This window comes from Misgurnus anguillicaudatus, chromosome 22 (assembly GCF_027580225.2).
Source record: "Misgurnus anguillicaudatus chromosome 22, ASM2758022v2, whole genome shotgun sequence".
NCBI classification, from domain to species: Eukaryota; Metazoa; Chordata; class Actinopteri; order Cypriniformes; family Cobitidae; genus Misgurnus; species Misgurnus anguillicaudatus.
Window position 1 is genome coordinate 12,353,557 of NC_073358.2, and position 23,897 is coordinate 12,377,453.

The 23,897-nt window shown below is 38.5% G+C and overlaps 2 protein-coding genes across 15 annotated transcripts in view; one reads left to right on the plus strand and one right to left on the minus strand.

Annotated features, from left to right (window-relative positions):
• Positions 1-12,442, plus strand: part of mast4 (microtubule associated serine/threonine kinase family member 4) — a 172,582-nt gene extending 160,140 nt beyond the window's left edge. For all 13 annotated transcript variants that reach the window (XM_055200971.2, XM_055200972.2, XM_055200974.2 and 10 more), the window contains 8 exons: positions 1,136-1,251; positions 1,853-2,070; positions 2,347-2,541; positions 2,762-2,985; positions 5,099-5,221; positions 5,318-5,454; positions 5,732-5,916; positions 6,042-12,442. In XM_055200971.2, coding sequence (XP_055056946.2) covers positions 1,136-1,251; positions 1,853-2,070; positions 2,347-2,541; positions 2,762-2,985; positions 5,099-5,221; positions 5,318-5,454; positions 5,732-5,916; positions 6,042-9,877 — 5,034 coding nt within the window. In that variant the 3' untranslated portion in view covers positions 9,878-12,442. The remainder of the gene's footprint in view (positions 1-1,135; positions 1,252-1,852; positions 2,071-2,346; positions 2,542-2,761; positions 2,986-5,098; positions 5,222-5,317; positions 5,455-5,731; positions 5,917-6,041) is intronic.
• Positions 12,443-14,091: 1,649 nt separating this feature from the next.
• On the minus strand, positions 14,092-18,181 carry cd180 (CD180 molecule). Of its 2 annotated transcripts, XM_055200985.2 has the most exons (3): positions 17,602-18,162; positions 17,143-17,303; positions 14,096-16,387 (listed from the first exon to the last, which is right to left on the minus strand). In XM_055200985.2, the coding sequence occupies exons 1-3, from the start codon at positions 17,710-17,712 to the stop codon at positions 14,653-14,655; spliced, it is 2,007 nt and encodes a 668-aa protein (XP_055056960.2). In that variant the 5' UTR covers positions 17,713-18,162; the 3' UTR covers positions 14,096-14,652. The 2 variants fall into 2 exon arrangements, with proteins under 2 accessions (XP_055056961.2, XP_055056960.2); XM_055200986.2 differs by lacking the exon at positions 17,143-17,303 and having other exon boundaries at positions 14,092-16,387; positions 17,602-18,181.
• Positions 18,182-23,897: the final 5,716 nt, after the last annotated feature.

Genomic DNA, 23,897 nt, shown 5'->3' on the forward strand with positions numbered 1-23,897 from the left:
TTATTGCGTTTTGGAACCAAACTCTTCATATAGTCAGTTGTCATGAGGTGCAAAATGGTTCACTCTCTGTAACTACCAACTATCCTGCAGGGTTAAACTGAAGTCTGAAACACCACTACTATCCCTGTCTCCCTCTGGCATCCATCTCTGCTCATAGATCTGTGTCTTTACCGCAGTTAGAGGATCTATGTCTGAACAGCAGAGTAAAGGCACAATAAAAACTCCCATTCACAGGCGTGCAGAACTTTGGTGCAATGCAGTATAGATTGATTCTAGAAACTGTAAATGTATCTGGTGAAAGCTGATATAGTGTTGGGTACATTTTTAATTGTCTTGTGGTTCTCAAAATGTCAAATGTTACATTTAAGGAACTTCCTGTACCATCCTGTTAATTTTTTATATGTGTTGCTACGACATAATCACTATTGTATCACTCAAAGAACAAACCTTGTACCAAAGTTTGTGAATCTGGGGGGGAATTCAAGGCCCTGGGAAGTTTTTGAAAATATACATACATAGTTCATCAAAAGTGCTTGAATCTATTCTATGCAAGAAGTTTTCTTGAAAAAAAAATCATTATTCCCTGTGTAGTGTAGGATAATATCATAAAAATTCTAGATTTTTTTAAGCACACATGCTAAACTGTTCGCTTTTAATGCTTATATCTTATATGTATGCGAAAGTGGATTCATACCAAAATGGTTTTTGCATAGTTGTGTGTGACACATGAAAACGTCTCGGGTTACGTATGTAACTGTTGTTCCATAAGAAGGGAACGAGACCCTGCGTCTCCCCTGCCATACGTCCTGCATCACTGTAACGCCGTCTTTGGCAATATTTTAGATAGCGATATACTTCCTGGCTCCCGCATAACCCTGTCTTTGTCGTTAAGCCTCACCATTGGTTAAATTTAATATATACACATTCAGAAGCACTTACCCTTGGTGGTGTCACCGCAGTGACGCAGCGCGAGTTCCCTCGAAAGGGAACTGTAACAATGTATCTTAAACAACGTTGCTGTAAAAAAACTTTTTCATTGTTTCAGGATTGACATATCTGTTGAACCACATGTAATACTTTTTCTAAAGATTCAGCAGAGTGTAGTGATGCATATACATTCTGCTTGTGTATGTAGGTATACAGTAGTCTGGATCTGTCACGAGGTCAGCTGGAGGAGAAAGGAGAAGAAAAGAAGTCTGAGAGTCCACTGACTGTAGACTCCCTGAGCTGGACTCCAGACTTCACTGAGATGTACGTCACCAGAAGCAATACTTTTTCATCAAGGCTATTCATCTCCAGTCCTAGAGGACCACTGTCCTGCAGACTTTACTTCCAACCCTAATCTAGCACAGGATTACTTACAAAAGCCAGGTGTATTTGGTTAAAGGTGGAGTGCACAATGTTTGAAAAACGCTTTGGAAAAGGAGACGGGCCGACTACCAAAACACACTTATAGTCAATCAGCAGTAAGGAGCGTGTCTACTAATCAACATCCTTGCCGGGTTGCGTATGTGTGGGGCGGGTCTTTTAAAAGAAGGTCCAGATTCTATTGGGGTAGGGGCGTGTTTGTTTAGGTGATTTCAAATATCAACATTGGCTTTCAAACATTGTGCACTCCGCCTTTAAAGTAGGAGCTAAACTCTTCGTGAGAGTTGCCCTCCAGAACCAGAGATGAATAGCCATGCTATGCACAAAGAATAATCCTTAACACAATAAACTTAATAGTATGGTCCTCTTTAGTTCCTGAATTTGGGCCCTGTTGAATAACTGCTTAGTAAATAGCCAGATCATCTGTTTAGAAGGACTTTCTATTGTGCTTTTTAAAGAATTGTTCTTTGTTACTCATCTTTAGCCCCTCCCTCTCTCATTCATCTGACACTGAGAGCGCCAGTCTGAGCAGATGTTCGGGTCTCCTTCCTAAGTTTGCCATATCTGCAGAAGTAGAGGATGGCGAGGGCTCCCTGGCTCTGGAAGACCCCAGTAAAGTGACTTTTAGTATTGGGGAGTTGCCTCAAGATGATCCTGATCCTGCTACACCCTGTAGCACCATCAGTAACTCCACCCTGTCAGGTACGCACATTTGAATGGACATTAATGAGTCTTGCCAGACAATGCTGTCTTTAATTATGAACAGCCTTGTGATAGTTAAAATATGTGCCCACATGGAATCTGCACGGATTTTTCAGCAGGGTTTCGGCAAAATTCAGTGCGTGCCCAGATATAGCACTGGACATTTTTAGACACTAGATTTAGTGTTTTATCTGTGTGAATCTTTTTTTTAATGTGCTTTATTACTGATCACTGTTTTAATAGTAATCAAAAACATTTTTCACACTCTTTGAGTAGGCAGCTTTTCCGAGCACCTGGACCAGGTGCCTTCAAGGGGAGAGGGAGTTGAGAGTCCAGACAGCTGTAAGCCTTCCTCTGATACAGGCACCTTCCTGAGCACTCCCAGAACTGAGACCACAGACAAACAGTGTGCCGTCAGCAAAGTGCCAAAATCAGTGTCTACCAGTGCCCTGTCTCTCATGATACCTGGAGGTCAGTGTGTGTAGTTATGCATGTCGCTATGTATTGAGTGTGTCTGATATTGTCTATGTCAGAGGTTCCCATTATGATGATGGTAATACATTTTTGTATAATTGGTTTTTAATTGATTATATTAAATCAATTCTTACTTTTACTGTAATTCGTTTTTAAAAGTAGTAGTACATTTGTCTTTATTAATGTGCTGCAATCTTTTTTTTTTTTTGCTTTACAGATTTTGGTGTATCCCCATTAGCAAGTCCTATTTCTCCATATTCGTTGTCATCAGACCCTTCCTCCAGAGACTCCTCCCCCAGTCGAGATTCCTCCCTTTCTGGAGTCAGCTGTCGACAGCCAATCATCATTCACAGCTCAGGGAAGAAATTCGGTTTCACACTGCGAGCGATCCGGGTCTATGCCTGTGACAGTGATGTTTACACGGTTTATCACATGGTTTGGGTAAGAGTTTATCTTTTTACCGCTCAATTCATAGCTCATAAGATTTCCTAATCAATTGTGACGCATTTTTAGCACCTTTTGGTCCACACATGTGCTGCGTAGGTTGATCCAAAATGAGTGGGTTATGAGTCATCCAAAAATATTTTTTATGATATTCGGGTCAAGGTCTGTCAGGTCGTTTGAAATAAAGTTGCTCATTAACTATTTCAAACAATTACTACTTTAAAAAAAATGCGGGTCAGGAAGTGGGTCGGGTACTATTTTTTTCTTTTTGTGGTCTGACGCCGCATTCAGACAGCCAGCAATGTTATCGCTGTGTGTCGCTCGTCTGTTTCAATGAGGTGTTTCTAAATCTTCTTGTCATACACAAATGAGTACCATCCACACCAATAACTGACGAGAGAAGGATGACGTGAACTCCACTACCTCGTTTTCATTGGTAGTCGCTCCCGAAATTCGCTCGACATTTGCATAAAGTTAAACTTTTCTTAACTTTCTCGCGTCGCTGGACACGCCCATACGGTCGCCAACGGCCACTTTCGCTCGTGCCGCCGGAAGTCGCTCAGTTTCCATTGAAATGAATGAGATTGCGTCGCTCTGCTACTGCTGGTCGCTGGCTGTCTGAATGGGGGGTAAGTTGCGGATGGGTTCGTTGAAAACGTCGGTTGGATGTGGGTTGTTTATACACTGACCTGCTCATCACTGGTCAATATTGACCTTCTAGTTGAAAAAGGAGCCTCCTATGAGATTCATTCATTCGCATTCAGAAATCGATTATTTACGTCTGGCAAAGATGACGAGCGGACACCATAACAGCCAAAGTCAGTTGTTCAAAAACTTTCTTTTTAGTAAACTCTGTGTACACAAACAAATGTTCTCAATGCTCACGTTCATGTGTAGAGATCCAGGTGATACTTTGAGCAAAGTTTCATGTTGTGTCACGCCGCCTTATGTTGTAAAATAGTGGTAGTTCGGTAGCAGCAGGCAGCGGCTGGAAGAACGCATCAGGGATCGAGTAGGCATCACACCCTAACCAAGATATTTTTTTAAAGTACCAAAAGATAAGAAATCCATAAATCGTAGCAAGCTAGTCAATTCTTGTCAGTAGCCTACTGGTACTTGGTAGGTCCTCAAGATGGCGCCATGAAGTAAAAGATCACATGACTGATTTTCATCTATATATTGTACCCGTTTTTTAGATTATCATCTATATATTGTATTTTTTTAAGTAGTTATTGTTTAAAATAGTTAATTCGCTTCTTGATTTCAAACGACTTGACGACCGAATATCATAAAAAATATTTCTGAATGCGGGATCACTGGTGTAACAAAGAATACACAAATTTGCTATGGTCTCACCATAGTGATCATATTTTATCAATGGTATTTGTGGTAGAACTATGATATCTATGAGAACTATGATGACCAATGGTAATCATTCTGCAAAAAACATGGTTGCCACACTTTTACTATAATAAAACCATGGTTATTTTTTATTATTTAGCAGATTTAGAGAGCCAATAATATGAAAAGTGCTATTCAAAGTTTCTATTCAAATGTTTCACTCAGATTGTAATATTAAAATTCTGTTTTGCCAGAAATGTATATTACATTTCTGTTTTTATATCCAGTAATGTGTACAAGGGTAGCGGTACAGTTTTTTTCCAGGATTATGTTGGTGATTGAGATGGTACAAGACAATGCATGTCCATGTATACATACAATACAGCAATAATTGAGTATTGATTTGTAATAAATTAAAAAGACCTCTTTCGTCATGTGCAAACTGTAGTATGGGCCCTCCACTTGTATTTTAAAACCTGGTGTGGTTTTTAAATGATTAATACAGTGTGGAATAGGTTTTGTGGACCTACAGTAAAGTATGATACTTTAATGTGGATGAGGCTATACAGCAATCCAAACTACGTACTGCGAAACCTTGTTTTGCTCAGCAACTGGCACAACTGAAATGAACACGGAAGAACAGGGATTCAGTTGTAACATTTTTCCATCTCGTCTGGTTAGCACACAGTGTTAAATAATAAGCTTATAAAGCTTTTAAACTGTGCTTAGCTGTTGTTAAATTTTAATGTGTGGTTCTGTTTGGTATCAGAATGTAGAAGATGGTGGACCTGCTCATAAGGCTGGTCTTAAAGCTGGAGATCTGATCACTCATGTGAATGGAGAAACAGTTCATGGTCTGGTTCACACTGAGGTGGTGGAACTACTACTGAAGGTACAGAAACAAGCCGCAATCGTGCAACCACAACTTGTGTGTTTCTTTTTCGTTATGTTTTATAGTAAGTAATGACGCCTTTATTTCATTTTGCAGAGTGGAAGTAAAGTTGCAATATCCACTACCCCCTTTGAAAACACTTCAATCAAAACTGGTCCAGCAAGAAGAAATAGTTACAGAAGCAAAATGATTAGAAGAACCAAGAAGCCCAAGAAAGAGAAAACACAAGAAAGGTATGAAAGAGTATTATCACTAACATTAAAATGGTCTATAATAGATTATGCCTTATGTAAGTGTAAGAAGACTAGCAAGATATTTGTCAGTGCCACTAGATGTAGCTGTTGTGGCAGAATGTTGTACAGGGGCTGTGCACATACCTGTAATGGTAGTCCAGTTTTTGCATGCATATTGTACATTTGTTCTGTTAACATTTTGTGTCATTCCAAGACATTGTAATATTCTGTGTTCGTTTTTAATAAAAATAGTGCTGTTGTATTTGTTTCTCTTCAGGCGGCGATCAGTATTCAAGCGGTTTGCCATGCAGCCTTCTCCACTCTTACACACCAGCCGCAGTTTCTCATCACTGAACCGATCTCTGTCATCAGGGGAAAGCCTTCCTGGATCTCCCACACATAGCCTCTCACCACGCTCCCCAACAGCTGGCTTTCGTCCAACACCCGATTTTACTCAGTCAGGTTAGTGTGTCACATGATAATTTGCCATCTCATGTATGTCTTTTCGATTTTCTTCTAAATGTAAATCATCTGAATCCAAATAATTTTAATTAAAGATGATTTAAGCTTTGCACTTTTTCTTACAGGTGGCACTTCATCACAGAGCAGTTCCCCTAGTTCCAGTGCTCCTAACTCACCTGCAGGCTCTGGTCACATCAGGCCCAGCACTCTGCATGGTCTGGGACCTAAACTCCCAGGACGTCTCCGGCAAGGTCGACGCAAATCGGCAGGCAGCATTCCCCTTTCTCCACTGGCTCGCACACCCTCCCCAACCCCACAGCCTCAGCCAACATCTCCACAGCGTTCACCATCCCCCTTACTGAGTCACACATTGGGGACCACCAAAACCTCTCAAGCTTTCCCTACCAAGATGCATTCGCCTCCCACCATTGTCCGTCATATGGCGCGACCTAAGAGTGCCGAGCCTCCTCGGTCCCCACTGTTAAAACGAGTCCAATCAGAGGAGAAGCTTTCTCCCTCATATGCTGGAGACAAAAAGCATTTATGCACCAGAAAGCACAGTTTGGAAGTGACCCAAGAGGAGGCTCAAGGAGAAGCCTCATGTAGGTGGGAGCATACCCCACCATGTACAGAAGATAACAATTCATGTGAGCCGACTGCCATTACTCGGGTGAGGCCGGCTGAGCAGGGTTGCCTGAAGCGGCCGGTGACTCGCAAGGTTGGTCGGCAAGAGTCAGTAGAGGACTTAGACAGGGAAAAGCTAAAGACCAAGGTGGTGGTGAAGAGGCATGATTGGGCTGAGAGACGGGACTCTTTGCAAAAACAAGACACCATGCAAGATGCGGAAGGTTCTATTTGTTCCCTCACTACCGAAGATAAGGAGTGGGGTGTTCTAACAAGAACCAGTACAAGACCCCAAACTTCCGAATCGCCTTCTCTGGACAAGTCTACTAATGCTTGTTTGAAGGATGTGCTGTACAAAAAACTAAACCCAAGAGTGTGTGAGAGCATAGCAGAGTCTGCCAGTAGTGGGGACTGTGCTTCACTGTTAAGTGAGAGATCATCTTCATGCCAACCAGACAGACAGTTGTCAAGGACAATGAAGGAATGTATTAAACCAGACAGGTTAGATTTTAAAGCACCCAACATTGAGTTCGCTAGAAAGAGACAGTCCTTTGATGAGAGGGAGGACTCCTTGTGTCGCATTTCATCTAGTGTTCATGAAAACATTCATTTCAACACCACCAGGTCCAAAAGTCTTCAGCTGGATTCTGCTATGGCTTTAGAACATGTAAAAGGGGGGATGTGCAACATTCACAGTGCTTCTGAAATGAGCGCTGGGACTTTGGCCCCTAAGCTTTACAGTGGGAGAGGTGAGAGTGCAGTAGAAAAACTTCAGATGATTGCCTCCTCTGAAGGTCCCATCAGGAAAACTTCTTCTGAGTACAAACTGGAAGGACGGCTTGTGTCATCTTTAAGACCCCTTGAGGGAACATTAGACATCGGCCTGCTTTCTGGCCCTCGGGTGTCCAAGACTGACACATGTCTCTCCAAAATGGCAGACAACTATAGTGAAAGTACTATATTGGCAGGAGATCTGTGTAGAAAACAGCTAATTCCACAGAGAGGGTCACCAGGAATGCTTAATACTAAAGACATTGTGAACTGTAAAACAAATTCAAAAGAAGAATCCATATCCAATAAGGACTCAACTATTAGTCCTGCTTGCAGTGAAGATTTTCATGACAGAAACAAAGTCAATGATAGTTTAAAGTTGCAAAACACACCCCCTAAAGTTGAATCCGTGGATGTAAATGTGAAGTCAGAGAGTAGGCTAAAGACCGCTCAGGAGATGAGGGCTGCACGACACTGCACACATTTTGCATGTGGGAAAACGCCTTCCATCAGAGAGGTAAGCAATGAAGACCAAGAAGAGGATTTGGAAAACTGTGAGGAGGAATTGGAAAACCAAAATGAATTTAAAAAAATTAAACTGATAGACTCTACCAAAACTAATGAACCTGACAAGTCTCCAGTTTCCACTATTGTGAAACCTCAGCTCAGCTATATTCAACAAACCCCAGCAGCAACTTTTGATTTTAGTGGGTTAATCGAACCACCACCAACTTCAAATTCAGTGTCTACAGAAACGGGAATCCTACCAAGCAAAAATAAAGACAAGCCTGTCAATTCAAAGAACACTGCAAAGGATGTAGAGCAGATTTATCAATCAAAAGATGTTATGAGTAGTACAGTTGGGACATCAAGCACATCCTTGACTGTGAAGCAGAATCATTTGAACAGAAAGGACAAGGTCGATATCACAAAAGACTCTCTTGACTTTACTGCAAAGCGTCTTCATGGTTCTGTGGGAGATAAGCCAGTAACTACAATACAAAGCATAGACAACAATTTAGAGACTTTGCTCAGAGACAAAACAGATGGCACACCAATTACAGTTGTTGGCTCAGAGCAGGTTAACACAGAGACAAATACCCAGAAAGCACTCATCCCTCAGGTTTTATCTATGGCTCCCTCTGTCTCAACATCACAAGAAACCGCTGAAGCACCTCTTGTTAAAAGTCCATTGTCAACCAATCCTACCCTTCAAAGAAAAGCTGCTCCATCCTCAATTGTTGCCCCACTAAAAGCTGTGCCTGTCACTGATTCACAATCCCAGGTCTTTGCAAGCACCACCCCGCAACTGCCTGGATTGGCCGAGGTAAAAACAACCACCATCCAAGATTTACAGTCCAAAAAAACATGTGCTAAAGTGGAAAGCTCTGGGAGCTTGGCAAATGGACAGGCAACGATTAATTCAGTTCAGGTTTCCAAACAAATCTCTGAAAAAACACAAAATGCAAGTAACAAATCCAGTCCGACAATAAAGGATCTTAAAATCATGGAAGCATCAGTGGAAAAAATGGGAGACTCGCAAGATAAATTGACAACTAAAAATGACCTAAAATGCAGTGGGAAAGAGACGATAGTCTCTGCAACTGAAGTTTCTGTGTGTCAAAAACAAGAATCACTTGTCAAAAGTCAGGTATATGCTAGTTGCACACCAAAGCTGGACACTGGTGCAAGCCCACCAAAGACTAAAAGTTGTGACATTACTACAGGAGACACTGTGCATGTGAAGTCAACACTTAAAGCTGAAGAAAAGCAGAAATTGAAGAGTGCTGTTGGTGCAGACAGCCTGAAGGCCAGTAAACCAGCTGTGGATGGAACAGAGACAGGTCCAGAACAGACTTCATTAAAACGTCAAGAACCGCCTGATAGCGCTTTATCAAAACAAACTCCTTTGAGTTCCAAAAACAAGCCCAAAGTAGACTCTCCACTTGTTACGCAATCCATTGGTAAGACAGCTGAGGACAAGGCAAAGCTGGAGAACAAGGCACAGCCTTTTGTTAAAGACACCATAGTAAAACAAAAGGAGCAGAGAGAGTCAGTCGTGTCTACACCTAAAGTCCAACCCCAGAAAGAGACTAGCACTGGTTCTCAAGGTGGATCTAGGTCAGTGTTGGCTTTACCAGCTGTTAAAATTCTTGTTTCAAGTGGGGTTCCTTTAGGTAAGGGCAGTGGTGCTACAGATGAAATAGTTGGAGCTTCCTCTAAGGAGCAAATGAAGCCTAGAATTGAGGTTCAGAGATCAGACACAGTCAAGGTCTCCAATGCTAATGATGCTGTTGGAACTGCTCCTATGTCCAGTCCTGAGCCTAAACATATCTCCAGTGAGCCAAAGGTGACTGATAAATCAATTTCGTCCAGCCGAAAAGAGCAAGTAGAAAAGAAGAAAAAAGAACACTGTCAAGAAACATTATCAGCACCAAAAACTTCTCGTAAAGACTCTCCGAAAGCTGCAGCGTCGGCAAAGGATAATACCACTTCTGAAAAAGATTTAGTACGTGCAAAACAAACAAAAGATTCGCCGCGTGGTTCTACTTGTAAAAAGTGCTAAGTTATTGTATTTGCCAAGGTTATCGACAAGGACTATGAGGATATTAACATCTTTTTTGTCTGTATGTAATATCATCAAGCCTTCCTATTTGCGGACCGGTGAAACTGTTACTTTGGGTTTTCACAAGAAATCAGAGGGATGAATTTGTGTTGTTTGTAATCTCTATTGCTCCGTTTATATAACTTGTCTAAAAAAGAGTGTAGGCTGAATGTAGACTTGTTTTGCTGCTGATTTCTGGTCACTTTTTAGATCAAGCAAAAGCGCCAAAATTAGTCATTATATTGTGTTGCGGTGTGATGTAACAAGTGGCGTGTGCAATAATTATCGAGTGGCGATGCTTTTTTAAAGCTCAGCAGTGCCAATTTGGGTTGAGTGGGGAGACGTACCAAATTAAAGGCACCTAAAATTTAAAGCTAAAGGTGCATGTAGACTGCTCGTTCAAACTAAGTTACCATGTATTACACAGTTTTCTGATGTATTTAAAAACTATATTCAGAAAATATATGTAGCAATGGTGCTAATAATGTGGCTTACACTCCGCAAGTAGAAAAATCACTACTACTATACTGAATTTTTTGTTTTTCTTTTGTTTTGCGTGGTTCAGAGTTTCGTTTTGGGTAGTGGTGCACAGAAGGAAAGCACTTTGTCCTGTGCTTCTCACCTGGAACTATTTTATATTGGAATCATCTAATGGTTCTGGAATCGTAGTGGAAGGGGCCTTAGGGTTTTTTGGGAAAATGCGACTTGCTGTTCTTAGCAGGTTATGGTGAAAATCACATTCCTTTCACATACATTTCTAAGGGTTCATTTTTATGCAATATATTGTAAATACAGCAGCGTTAAATGTACAGAAGGGGTCGGGGGGGAAATTAGTGTTGTATGTTTTATATGTATGTATTTTGCTATGTCATATATTTGTAAACTGTACTTGATGTTAGTCTCCTAGTGTTGTCATCTGCTCAGTAATTCTGCTGAAATGGAGTCTATACTAGACGAAGAAGAAGAATAGTCTCACTTGGTAATGGAAGTGTACTTGAAGTTTCACCGAGGTATGTAGGGAATAACCACAGGCGTTTTCAAAAGCGTATTTTAAGTGATGCAGCAGAGTTGCTCTCCGAATGTTCTCTCAATCTTGATGTCGCTAACAATGAAATCATATATATTTACTTTAAACAGGGACAACGCAAATGTAGCACATTATATAGAAGGCAAGTTTCAGAAACTGAAGGATTACCCTATGGTTAAAGTTTGCTACTGTGTAGATAATATTTACCATCTGTTTCAAGCATTTAGGGCTAACATTTGCCATTCAGTATGAAAAAACATGATGTACTTCCCCTGGTTCGGTTGAAAGGGCTTTTACGGGGAATTATTAAATGTGCTTTAGTGCTTTTGTTGTATGTCAGGGCTTGTGGCAAGAGTTTCACCACACGTTCCTCATGTTCAGTCAATTGCTTATCTACTCATATGCAAAGTACAAAACTTACAAATGGTGATTGCATATAATTAAATGCATTTGTGCTGTACTTCGCATGTCTGGTATAAAATAATTGATTAGTGCATTTCTTTCATATCAAACTTTCAAAGCTATTATCTTTACAAAGGATCATTTGTCATTAGTTTAGCACAGTGACCATTCCAGGTTACCAATGGTTTCCAACCGTATATCTCAGCCAGTGTCAGTACACGTATATCGCTGAACATGTAGGCTATATTACAGTATGTTATTAAAGTACTTTATTAAAGTGTTTAATGTAAGCAAAGAGCATATTTATAGGAGCCGGTCACACATATGTGCTTTAGTATCTAAATAACGGAAATGCACCATGATAGGAAAAGCTTGAGACTGAATTTTCTGTTCCTCGTAGACTTTACTATGTAGCTTAGGAAGTCTAGAGAGATGCAGTGCACCTTATGACTAAACAAGATGCTTATTGGGCTTTTGGGAAAAGATCCTATAGGCAAGCATAATACGAACTTTAACAATTAACAATATGAATGTTTTGTAGAGCATATGCATTGTCTGTTATCGAATATCGACAGTATTACCATGACTAAACCCGGACATTTGTTTTGTTGCTATTGCTTTTTGTTCGTCCCCTGCCTTCTCTTAAAATTGATGTTTAAATCCTTTAAAAAGCACATTAAATGTTTGTTTACAACTACTTCATGGATGTATATTATGTACATTGTGTTATTTGCCAAATTAATGTGCCGTCACAGGAAATAACGCTGTGATCGATGTGTGTGTATGTGTGAGTTCCTCTTAGCAGACACTTGCTGTTAAAGACTGCCGGTGTGGTAGCCCGTTTCTCGTCTTTCCGGTTCAATATGTTCTTGCTTGTTTCCAGGCGTTTTCTTTCTTCTGTATGTGTGAAATCAGTGTTTAATAGATGACCCTGCTTATCATCGTCTTTTAGGATCTGTGCAATAAGAGATGTGATTTTGAGTTTTGTATATCACCCACAAAAAGCTCTATGGATGTCATAGATGTTGTATACTATACAAATATTTATACTTCTAAAGTTGTATAATACTGAAAATAAAAAGGCATGTGAAAATAAATGTGTCATGTTTTATTATATTAAATGTTTTTCATTTGAATTGCCAAGCTCCAAAAAAATCAAGCAGACAATGCACAGGGTTAGATATCTCTCTTTAATTTGTAAAATCAAAAATTTTGACAATTTTTCACTAACTAGTCCACTTTTATTTACAGCACTTGAAAGCAGATAGTAAGAGAACACCAATGTTTAAAGGTTTCCAGCAAGCAACAGCCGTTATTTCACTGTGCTAGGTCAATGGTAATCAAACTTTTTCGGCGTGCAGCCCCTCTTTTGTACGGTGCATCCCTTCATGGACCCCCCTCCCAAAGAAAATTCATGACAAAACATTCCAAAACTTAAAATATGAATTAAACAAAAAATTAAATTATACAGTGTATTGATATTGGCTAGTAGCCTTATTTTTCTGAGGTTTAATTACACATAAATTTAAGATAAATGAATGTATTTTAAAATGTCATAAAACTGAGGTGCCCTTGGTACCATCTTGCGGCCCCCAGTTTGACAATCACTGGTCTGGTTTAACTACACTTTTTAAAAGGTTTGTTGCCATAGCAATCCCATAAAGGAACCATTTAGAACCTTTCAGTCAATTTTTTTTAAAGAACCATTGGTAGCATTTTATTTTACAGTACGTGTACTTACCTTGTACATATATGGCAAACATGCTGCACCCGCAGACAAATGTGTGGTACCCACATTTGCATATCTACATGGTAATTAACTGTATCATTACTGTACCTCCAGAGGCACGTACTTGGTAGTTATTATGTAAGTACTGGGTAATACCCCGATACATACCTACAGTGTAGGTATACTGCAACCAACAAGAAACACTACTGTACTTACAAATAAATGTACAATGTAAGTATTTAGTACTTACAGCAAGTTCGGATCCATGACAGGTACTTATAGTGTACCTATATGATAACCAATAACAAACACCACTGTACTTACAAATTGTATGTACATGGTAAATGTATAGTACTTACACGCCTGTGTAATTAATGGCAGGTACTTATAACTAATAACAAACATTACCAATGTGCCATTTTGTACTCAGCATCCTTGTCCTTTATTGTACCCTTTAAACCCAACAATGCATCTTATAACTCACAGTGGCATATGTATACTATGCAATAACTTCGATTGTAGGTCCTAGGTAATAACTGTGTAAAATGCAGCACTTTATTTTACAGTCCTGTTTCCATGCAGTTACTATGGACATAATAATGAATGTACCCAGTAGTTAATGCATACTGTATTCAGTGCCTGGGTTTAAAGGGTACAATAAAGGACAAAGATACGGAGTAGAAACATGGCACATACGCAATGTTTGTTATTAGTTATCATATACGTACCATTTACAGTATATACCATTTATAAGTACAGTAGTGTTTCTCGTTAGTTACAGTATACATGCACTATATGTGCTGGTCATTAACGTACACTGGCCAGTATATACTATACACCTACCATGTACAATTTGCAAGTACAGTAGTGCTGGCCACTAGCCATCACACAGGTACACCACAAGCACCTGTCATCAACCCACAGTTGCCTGTAAGTACTAAATACTTACATTGTACATTACTTTATAAGTACAGTAGTGTTTCTTGCCAGTTACATATTACCTACACTACAAGCATGCATCTGGTATTAACCAGTACTTACCTAGAGTTACATAATAACTACCAAGTATGTACCACTGGTAAGTACAGCAATAATACCATTCAATTACCATGTAGATACTGAAAAGTAAGTACCACACATTTGTCTGCAAGCACAACATATTTACCATATATGTACAAGGTAAGTACACGTACTGTAAAGTGCAACCGAACCTTCTTGGATGTTTTATAATCTTTAGATGTTAGAAGGTTCTTTATAGAACCATTTAGCCACAAATGGCTAGCACCTTTATTTTAAGAATGTATAGAGCCGACACAGTCCAGCTATAACTAACCCACTTCTAACCAAAATACTATAATTAGAATTCAGTTATATGTTGAGAGATACATGATCATGTAGGCAAAGTCATCTGTTATTACTGTGTTTGGTTTCATTTATTTATTTTATTTATTTCTGGGCTGTGGTTTCACATCTATTAAATTTTCACAGACAGCCCAAATTTTGCCTTGTTGTAGCCTAGACTTTTGGTTTGTGTCATTTAAACTCAAAATCGATTGTTGGATTATGTAGTTTGCATGTTTATAATCGTGTGTATCTTGTATATCTTTTCCTAATTCTCCAGATAAAAACGAGAATGAAGAGAATGACACACAAAACAATTACAATTACAACTAAAACAGGCATGCCTACAGGGAAGTCACAGTGCAAATGGACATCAATAATTCTTCTTCCTGTCCCATTACAAGTTGTCTCTGTCAATTGTCTAACTTTAAAAGCATTTTCCTCTACCCATTGGATAAATTTAAAATTGCTACAGTTGCATATCAGAGGGTTATTGCTCAGATCCACAGAACTCGCATTTCCCAAATCCTTAACATTTTTAACATCTACCAACATGATGCTGTTATTAGCATAGTTAAGTTGGAGAAACTTTAGCGAGTAAAATGGAGAGGTGCTGAATCTGATCAGCTGATTCTCGCTGAAGTCTACTTGCTTCAGATGTGTGAGCTCTTTAAACAAGTTATCATTAAAGGCGCTGATTCCACACGTAGACAGAATGAGGGTTTCCAAAAGAGGGACCTGTCTGAAGAGCTCTGGTTGGGTAAGAACTCCACCTTGAATTGTGTTCCCCTTTAAATTGAGGTGTTGCAGGTTCTTCAAGCCCTTGAAAAGTTGAACATTGGTCAGATCCGTGTTTGACCAGGATAGATTTAGAGTTTTGAGATATTGTAGAGTACTGAAAGGTGAGCTGTCGTTCAGAGCATACACTAAATGGGTGTAGTCCAAGTGCTCCAGTTGTGGAGTAACTTTGAAAGGCTGTGAATTCCAGATCATGGGTGAACCGTAGCTAAGACTGAGAAATTTCAGTTTACTCAGACCAAACAGCTGGTCATTGCAACAGGGTCCTGTGGGGTTTACTCTGCTAAAGCTGAGATCCAGCTTTTCCAGGCTTCCAAGACCCTCCAGGCATCTACTGCTAAAATTGAGCCGCTTAATGTTTCCACTAATGGATAAATGTGTAAGCATGGGAAAGCTGTTGGCGTTTATGTGACAGATATCCAGAAAGCTATTCTCATTCAGTACCAGATGAGACAATGTGGATAGGCCGGACAGGTTAGAGGGGAGGGAATTGAGGTGGGATCTGGTAAGGTCGAGCTTTTGAAGCCCATCAAGGCAATAAAATGTGCTGTTATTCAGATCTGGGAAATGCTGGAGCTGGAAATGCAGTTCAATCACAGAGATGTTACAGAAAGATTGTAGAGCCAGAGATGGTATGGATGTCTTTGGGTCGGTTTCATATAATCCTATACTAAGTCTTTTGGTTTTAAGGCCTTCGAGCCCCTTCAGTAGTACAGAAATGTTCATCTTTCCTAGGCAGCCATTTAGATCAAGACTTCCGAATTTGAGTGACTGAAAAGCACCTGGTTCTACATAGCTAATATAGTTTGCATTTAAGCTAAGGTTCATTCCATCTAGATTGTGAAGTGTTTCCAAATCTACTGCGCTTATTCTTTCAATTGAATTCATGCCTAGCTGCAGACTCCTCATGTTTTGCCAACGGAATTTGCTTAGTCCATCTAAAGAGCTAATGTCACTTCCTCTTATGTCCAGGACTTCCAAATAGGCAAGATCATCTGATGGGATGTCTGATAGACTTTTTATATTGGACTGAGCCAGACTTAAATATTTCAAACCTGGCAATCCGGAAAAGGCTCTGTTTGTGATGAACACAAGTGGGTTTCCAATTAGTATGAGAACCTCCAGGGGTACGTGATGTGGAAAAATATCTTCATACACAAAAGTGATGCTGCATCTGCAGGATTAAAGTGCAAATAAAATATGTTAGGTCATCTAGTTAAAGGTATAGCGGAAGATTTTCTTTTTCTGGGTGGATCATCAAGATTATTGGTCATCCCAGTTGTCAATCATTCTCGTGATATGTTGACGCAAGGCCGTCGTACGTGCTCGTCCCTAGGTTTGCTTTCTGCACATGCGCACTTTCAGGTGTATACAGTATGTGTGGTGGTCTACGTTTTCAACCATTCAATGAAGCTCGCGTTCTCACCGTGTTTTTTACGAATTGTATAATAAGAAGAGAAATGCCCGTGAAGAAAGAAACAAGACCAGAGTGTTTTTAGGAGAATACTTTTATTAGCATGCGTTAAAGCACAGGTTGGGCTTTCCACGCAAAGTTTCTACTCGACAAGTAAAGTTTGTCATGCTATTTGGAGAAATTCATTTAAAATCACTGCTAGTAAAGTTGATGTGGTATGATTAGCAATGCTAGCCCTGGCACAAGTCACAAACAGCGCAGACATGGTAAACATGCCGACTTGTAAACAGAGCGAAGAGAAGAACTAGGCTCGTGCATGCTCTCTCTCGTGTGCGCGTTTAATAGGCTTTCCATCTCAGGAGCAGGTAGAGTGTTTCGCATGTGCATTTTTTTTAAAGTGGAGGGGCGGTTCTTTTAAAAAAATTTGGACAAATTTCCGCTATACCTTTAATAATTTTACATCAAAGCAAAATGCCGTCCAAAACACCACTGAATAGAAGAATAATTCCTCTCACCTTGTGAGGTCTAAATAGTGTAAGTTCTGTAGTCTTTCAAAAGTAAAGTTGTATAGAGCAGGCAGGTAGTTAAAGGCGAATTTCAGTGTTCGGACAGAATTTGGTACCTCATCAGGAATCAATTGTAGGTTCATATCACTGCAATCATAGCCATCAACTATCTAAAATTTAAACAAAAACAGTAAACCATTATCATTTTCCCCCAGTCTCATACACTGAAAAAAATTATTCATTGAATTTAATCAATTTTTTAAGGTAAGTGGTTGCAATCAATTTATTTAAGCTACATTTAAACAAAAAAGATTAGTAACGTAAAATAAAATATAAAACTTTAGTTTAAATGTAGCTTAAATAAATTTATTGCAACCACTAACCTTAAAAAAATTTATTAAATTCAACGAATAATTTTTTCAGTGTATTGAACAGTATGACAAAAACTGCAATAAGTTGTATGCATACCTGTATGCATTGTGTCCTAGTCCATGGTGATGCTTCATTAAAAGCAAAGAAGTGTAAGATTGTAGCATAGCATAAAATCAAAAGAACAGAATGTCTCTCCATAGTGTACATGGGAATAATAAACAATGTTACTTACACGCTCACATTGTTTAAGGAACTTCATGTAAAACAAGAAGTATATTGTTATAGCTTCCCCTTTTCCCAAAACAAAAGGTTATTGGTTGAAGGAGGCTTTTAAAAAATCTATCACACTGTGCTGTTGTATAATGCTGTATTTTCATTCAACTTAATATGGTCTTGTACTCTAGTTTAAACATAAACATAAAAACATTTGTAAGAGCTGTCCAAACTGAAAACATCTTGAACTGACATATCTTAAAGTACACCAGTGCCCTTTGTTTTGCCTCAAAATGCACACCAGTAATGTTTTTAGTAAGGCATGTTTGTTAAAACTAGTTATATTTCCTAATTATACTTAGGCCCACTGTAGTCCTGGCTTAAGCTAATCCCTGTCCGGGAAACCGCCCCAATGTTTTGCATTTAGAATACCATATTATTTTATAAAGAATGCTTTCTGGGTTTGGAGAATGGCTGTTACCAGGGAGCTGCTATCTAATATTGGCTGATTATTTTCTTGTAAATGTAAATATAATTTTTTGTTTTTGTTTTCCAACTAAATTAATGTTGACACTGTTATATTTTCTCCACATAACTAATTTCAAACATTCAGAAGTATTTAAAAGTCCCAATTAAAATTATTCACTTTTTATAGAGACACTCCGCTTTTTTGAAAATGTGCTCATTTTCCAGGTAAACATTTTATTTTTACAGTTTTGGAATCCATTCAGACGATCACCGAGTCTGGCTGTACTACTTTTAGCATAGCTTAGCATAATCCATTGAATCTAATTAGACCATTAGCATCATGCTTTTACATTTTTAGTTGTTTGTTTGTTGGCTGTGTGTGTACCTGGTAATTATCACGTTGTAGGGACCAATTGTCCCCACAATACCAGTAAATTTGACCTTGTGGGGACATTTTGAATATTTTAATATGTCAGTCAGCCTCCATTTGGCCTTTAATCATCTTATTTTATGTTCAAATATATGCATTATGAAAAAAGAACGTCATTATTTTCAAGCAATGATGTGCTGAGTTAGCTAACATTGAGCAAACGTATGTGTTTTTGTTAATCCTGTTGACATTTAGTTGTGAATGAGGCCTTCCACACTGCTTGATCCACGTCCAGTATTTCTCCCCTTGGGTTTTAGGTTTCGGAAAGGGAAACAATTCCACAACCCTGTCCAAAGTTTTAGGATACAAGGTATCAGATTTATACAATCCATACACACAACGTTTCGGCATGTTTCCCTCACTCGAAAGCTTGATGGGCGTCACTTGTTACAGTTGCTAAACCACGACTAGCCTGTGGCGTTTTGGGGCGTGGCTTAGCGAAGGGTCAATTGACTTCACTTCTGGCACCATCTTTTCTTGTTGTTTTGTATTTTGCAGCAACCATGTTCTTCAGCCCATGTTTTGTAGAAAGCACAAAAGTTGGGTCAGACTTCTTTACAAACGTCCTTGTATTGTTGTTACACCGTCTTCTGTCTTGCACTCCTTTTGCACTGTTTCTTGTCTGGCACTTGTTGGCACTACACACATGCACTTTATGTGACTACACTGTAAAAAATACTTTGCTGCCTTAAAATGTTTTGTTAAATCAACTCGGATTTACAAGTCATTTCAACTTACTATCATTTATCTTGTCTAGAGGTGAGTTGTTATAACTACGGGTGAGTTGTTATAACTTATAAAATTAAGTTGACTTTTCTCAATATATTTTATAAGTTGTGACAACTCATCTCTGTTGACATGACTTGTAAATCTGAGTTGATTTAACAACAATTTTTAAGGCAGCAAAGTATTTTTTACAGTGTTAAAAATGTAATTATTAGTCCTTAGCTCTGTGTCCAAACCTTTTATCCTTTCTTCATGTACTTGACTGCTATGATTAAAATGACAAAAAATCTTCACTTGACTTGATTTGAAGCCATCATCCTCCACCACTGAAAATAGCTTTGAATCTTTGATAATTATGTCCAATGTCTCATTAAAGTAGTTATCTTTGCCTTGAAATAAATCAAAATGTTTGTGTGTGGAGCACAGATGTATCCACATTGATTATGTGTTTCTTAGTATTATGGATTATTACGATCTGACAATGACTTATTTTATTTATTTATTTTTTTGTAAAATTTCATGACAAGTAATTAACTAAACATCCTTATCCATGATTTTTTTATGTTTTATGAGCTTCTAGAAGACGGTTCATTTACTTTGGCCAGCTTGATTTTATAAGTTATGTCAAGTTTTTCACAAGCCAAAACTTAAAATAATAGATTGAATAGACTTGCAAAAAAAGACTTGCATGATGCATTTTTTACAGTGTGCAGTCAAATTCAGTTGTCACTTCTCCTTTTAATGGTGAATGCTGTTATATACACACAAAGTTCAGACGTTTTCGGGAGTGACAACTGTATTCTACTACAAAATTAACTTCCTGAAAATGCAGTACAGTAAGAGGTGTAAAAAGTTCTCAAAAATGTTTCTCAAGTGAAAGTACACGTAGGCCTACTGAGTGTAAACTTTACTCAATTAAAAGTAAAAGTATCTGGCCAAACTCATACTTGAGTAAAAAAAAGTACCACATTAAAATTGTACTTATTAAAAAAGTAAAAGTAACAGGAAAAATGAAACTAGAGTTTCTTGTTTAAGCTTAATCTCTAAATATATGTATATAAGTGAATCACATACAAGGTTTTATCCTGCTTTACAACTGTTTGTATTTAATTGTATTTAATTATCAAACTATATAAGACTGCCTCATTATAGTACGCAACATGCTACTCAAATTTAACTTACAGTAAGCAAAAGCTGATTTTCAAAAATAGCATGCCAGACTCTCATGCCATATTTTGAGGAAAACATTCCAGGATTTTTCTCATTTTAATGGACCTTAATGGACACCAACACGCAACAGCCCTAATGCAGCCCAAAATTGCAGCTTCAACTGAGTTTCAAAGGACTCTAAACGATCCCAAACGAGGCACAAGGGTCTTATCTAGTGAAACGTTGACAAAAAAAATAAAAATATGCACTTTTATACCACAACTTCTCGTCTATCTCCGGTCCTCACGTAATTGCGTAATGCGGTGGAAAGGTCACATGTTACATATATGAAACGAACATTTGCAGACCATTTTAAACAATAAACTGACACAAAGACATTAATTAGTATCATTCGACATAAAACAACGTCGGAACGGTTCTCTTTCTCAACGCTTGTAAACACTGGGGTGTAGTTTCGTACAGTATACATCCTCCGTGACCTCTGGACGTGATGGCGTGTTGCATGAGGTCGCCCTGGCGCGCCACATGACCGGAGATATACGAGAGGTTGTGGTTTGGAAGTGCATATTTTTGTTTTTGTTGTCAGAGATGACAATCGTTTCGCTAGATAAGACCCTTATGCCTCGTGTGGGATTGTTTATAGTCCTTTGAAACTGCAATTTTAAACTGCATTAAAGCTTTTACGTGTTGGAGTCCATTAAAGTCCATTAAAATGAGAAAAATCCTGGATTGTTTTCCTCAAAAAACATAATTTCTTCTCGACTGAACAAAGAAAGACATCAACATTTTGGATGACATGGTGGTAAGTAAAGTATTTTTAAAGAAAATGGACTAATCCTTTAAAAGATCTGCGTGGTGCAGAAAATCACAGGGCCCTATCATACACCCAGCGCAATTCAGCGCAAAGCGTGACGCAAGTGTTTATTGCTAGTTTCAGCACGGCACAGTATTCAATTTCACATTTAAATAGCAAATGCATTTGCGCCCATGGGCGTGCTGGTCTGAAAATGAGGTGTGTTCAGGCACATTGTTAATAGACCATTGACCAACTAAAAGCCTGTCTAAATATAATGGCCCAATACTGTTTTTGTTATTTAAAGAGCGCGTTAGTAATATGTGCTTATAACAATGCTCACAAATTTCCGTGGCATAGTCATAGAATATTTTGTTCATTTATCCTTGTCATTGTCACGGTTCTCCGCATTTTTCCGTGTCCGTACCACGGCTTTTTTCCCCGTGTTCTTTCATGTATTGGTTACTCAATTGTTTTTTATTTTTAAATCTTTGTCACTTGGGTTTGAAGTTAAAACCAAAAAACATGGATATTGTAGTAAAACCATGGTTACACCTTGGTTACTGTAGTAAAACCATGGTTTTGCTGATAGTAATCAATACACCAAACGACCATAATTACTACACTTTAACCACAAAAACAAAGTCAATGGTTAATTTTTGTAAGGGCATCTCTGGAGACAGCAAGTAAAGCAAACATTGGATTCGGACGTGCCTTGATGCCTTCCTGGCCCTAAAATGCTTCCTCCGAAGGCTGCATTATAGAGCTTTTAGACAGACCGTGTGTCTCAATTCGTTCCCTAGCTCCCGAGGTTGTGAATCAGTATATCGTGTACACAGGTTCGGGCACTGGTAAGGACCCTAGCTCACTTCACATTGGGACGATGTTCACTTATTTTTCTGTCACGGCTGCTTAAGCGTGTTGCAATCACTCACAGCTGTTACTCATCAACAACCGGCAAAACCAACATCTTTCTGACTTAATTTTAAAAACAGTACATTGTGAAAAATGCTGTCATTATTCTCTTACATATCTGTGCATAAAATTGGAGGCATATAATTACATTTTAAATGTAATAAATATATTTACAATTTTAAATAAATATTATTCTTTTAAATATTGAGTAGATTGTGGTCCCTTACTGTGTAGCAATGTGTGTTTATATTTACAACTAAAACAAACGTTTGTCATTATTAAAGTTCTGTAACATTTCATAAAGTTTATTGAGTTGGATCACGTGATGTTCGGTTGGCGAGCTTCAGAAAAGGTCACGTGATTTCCGGTTAGGGAACATAGGGAACATCGATGCTCACTGGTTTTTGCGTTGCATTGTGGGAATTTTTAGGGAACGAACGTTCCAGTGCACTGAACGGATTTTGCGATTGAGACAGCCCTTAAAATGGCCGACTCCCTGATCAGTGCCCTGACTACTGAACAAGGGAGCTGATTGAGACACACGGAGAAGAGCCTAGGCCTCACTTTCCACAGTCATGTGTGCAAGTTTCTTCACAGTGAACACATGGCCAAATTAATGTATCTTTCACAAAGCCTTGCAATACAAACACATATCCAGCAGGTGGCGTTATTTTGCTATTTTGCCTTTAAATTTGTGTTTCTGGCAGTTACGTAATATTTACATCCAATTGAGAGATAAAGACGACACTCTTTATGAGGTACGTATAAATAGAAATAAATCGTTTACAGATTATAGTGTCTCAGTGGAGCCAGAGGATTAAACCAACCGTTAATACACCGGATATGACTCTAGATAGGATTTAATGGCTTTCTGTATTTAAAGTGTACGTCACCAATTGGTTTAATGGATTTGTATTGATAAATGCATTCATGTACTATTTACTCGTAATATCTAGTTTACTGTGCCTATCACTTTTGTTATTGATTTTTCTTAAAATCTAGCCAGATTTTTCACTTGTGATCTCTTCACGGGTCGCTACTGTTTGTTAGTTATTTAAGAATTGTTTGCGATATTCTATCAGTAAGAATGTTAACTATCCTAATAAAATTTCACTATGGTTTTACAATGGTTACCGTAGTTCAGTAATTCTTAAAGTGTGGTCCGGCAAATCCCCCAAGTTTTTTTTCACATGTGCAGTTTGTTGTTCATATTATGCCACACCTCATTTCACATTTACTTTTTCAAATGAAATAAAATTCATATAATAATTTCTGAACATGCATTTGTGTTTAAAAAAATTGTTTTTGACTTGAAACAGTTGCATATTAAACTTAAATTTAGCTTATCCTCCTATTTTGTTGTTTTTTTGGGGGCGTGTTAGAGTGGGATTCTGTTAGGTGGTCCTCAGAAAAAATTGGAAGATAAAGTGGTCCTTGGGCTCAGAAACACTGCCGTAGTTAAACAAAACCATGGTTACCAAAAAAAAACACTTTCATTTTTGTATGGTTAGTCACTGTGGCATTTTAAAAACTTTGATCGTCTCCAAGTTACTTTAATGTTTAAGGAAGTGTGGAAATGACTGTTGACTGATTCACTGCAAATTTCCCTTGACCACTTTTGTATGATGCTGATTTGGAAAATTTGGTGGATTTGACAATGCATATGGGAATAAAACA

Excerpts from the sequence above, each read along its gene's own strand:
- cd180 (XM_055200985.2), bottom strand. The coding sequence starts at position 17,712 with ATGTACACTATGGAGAGACATTCTGTTCTTTTGATTTTATGCTATGCT. Across the intron at positions 17,304-17,601 it reads CTAGGACACAATGCATACAG|ATAGTTGATGGCTATGATTG; the intron begins GTATGCATACAA and ends TTTAAATTTTAG. Across the intron at positions 16,388-17,142 it reads CACTATTTAGACCTCACAAG|ATGCAGCATCACTTTTGTGT; the intron begins GTGAGAGGAATT and ends TTAATCCTGCAG.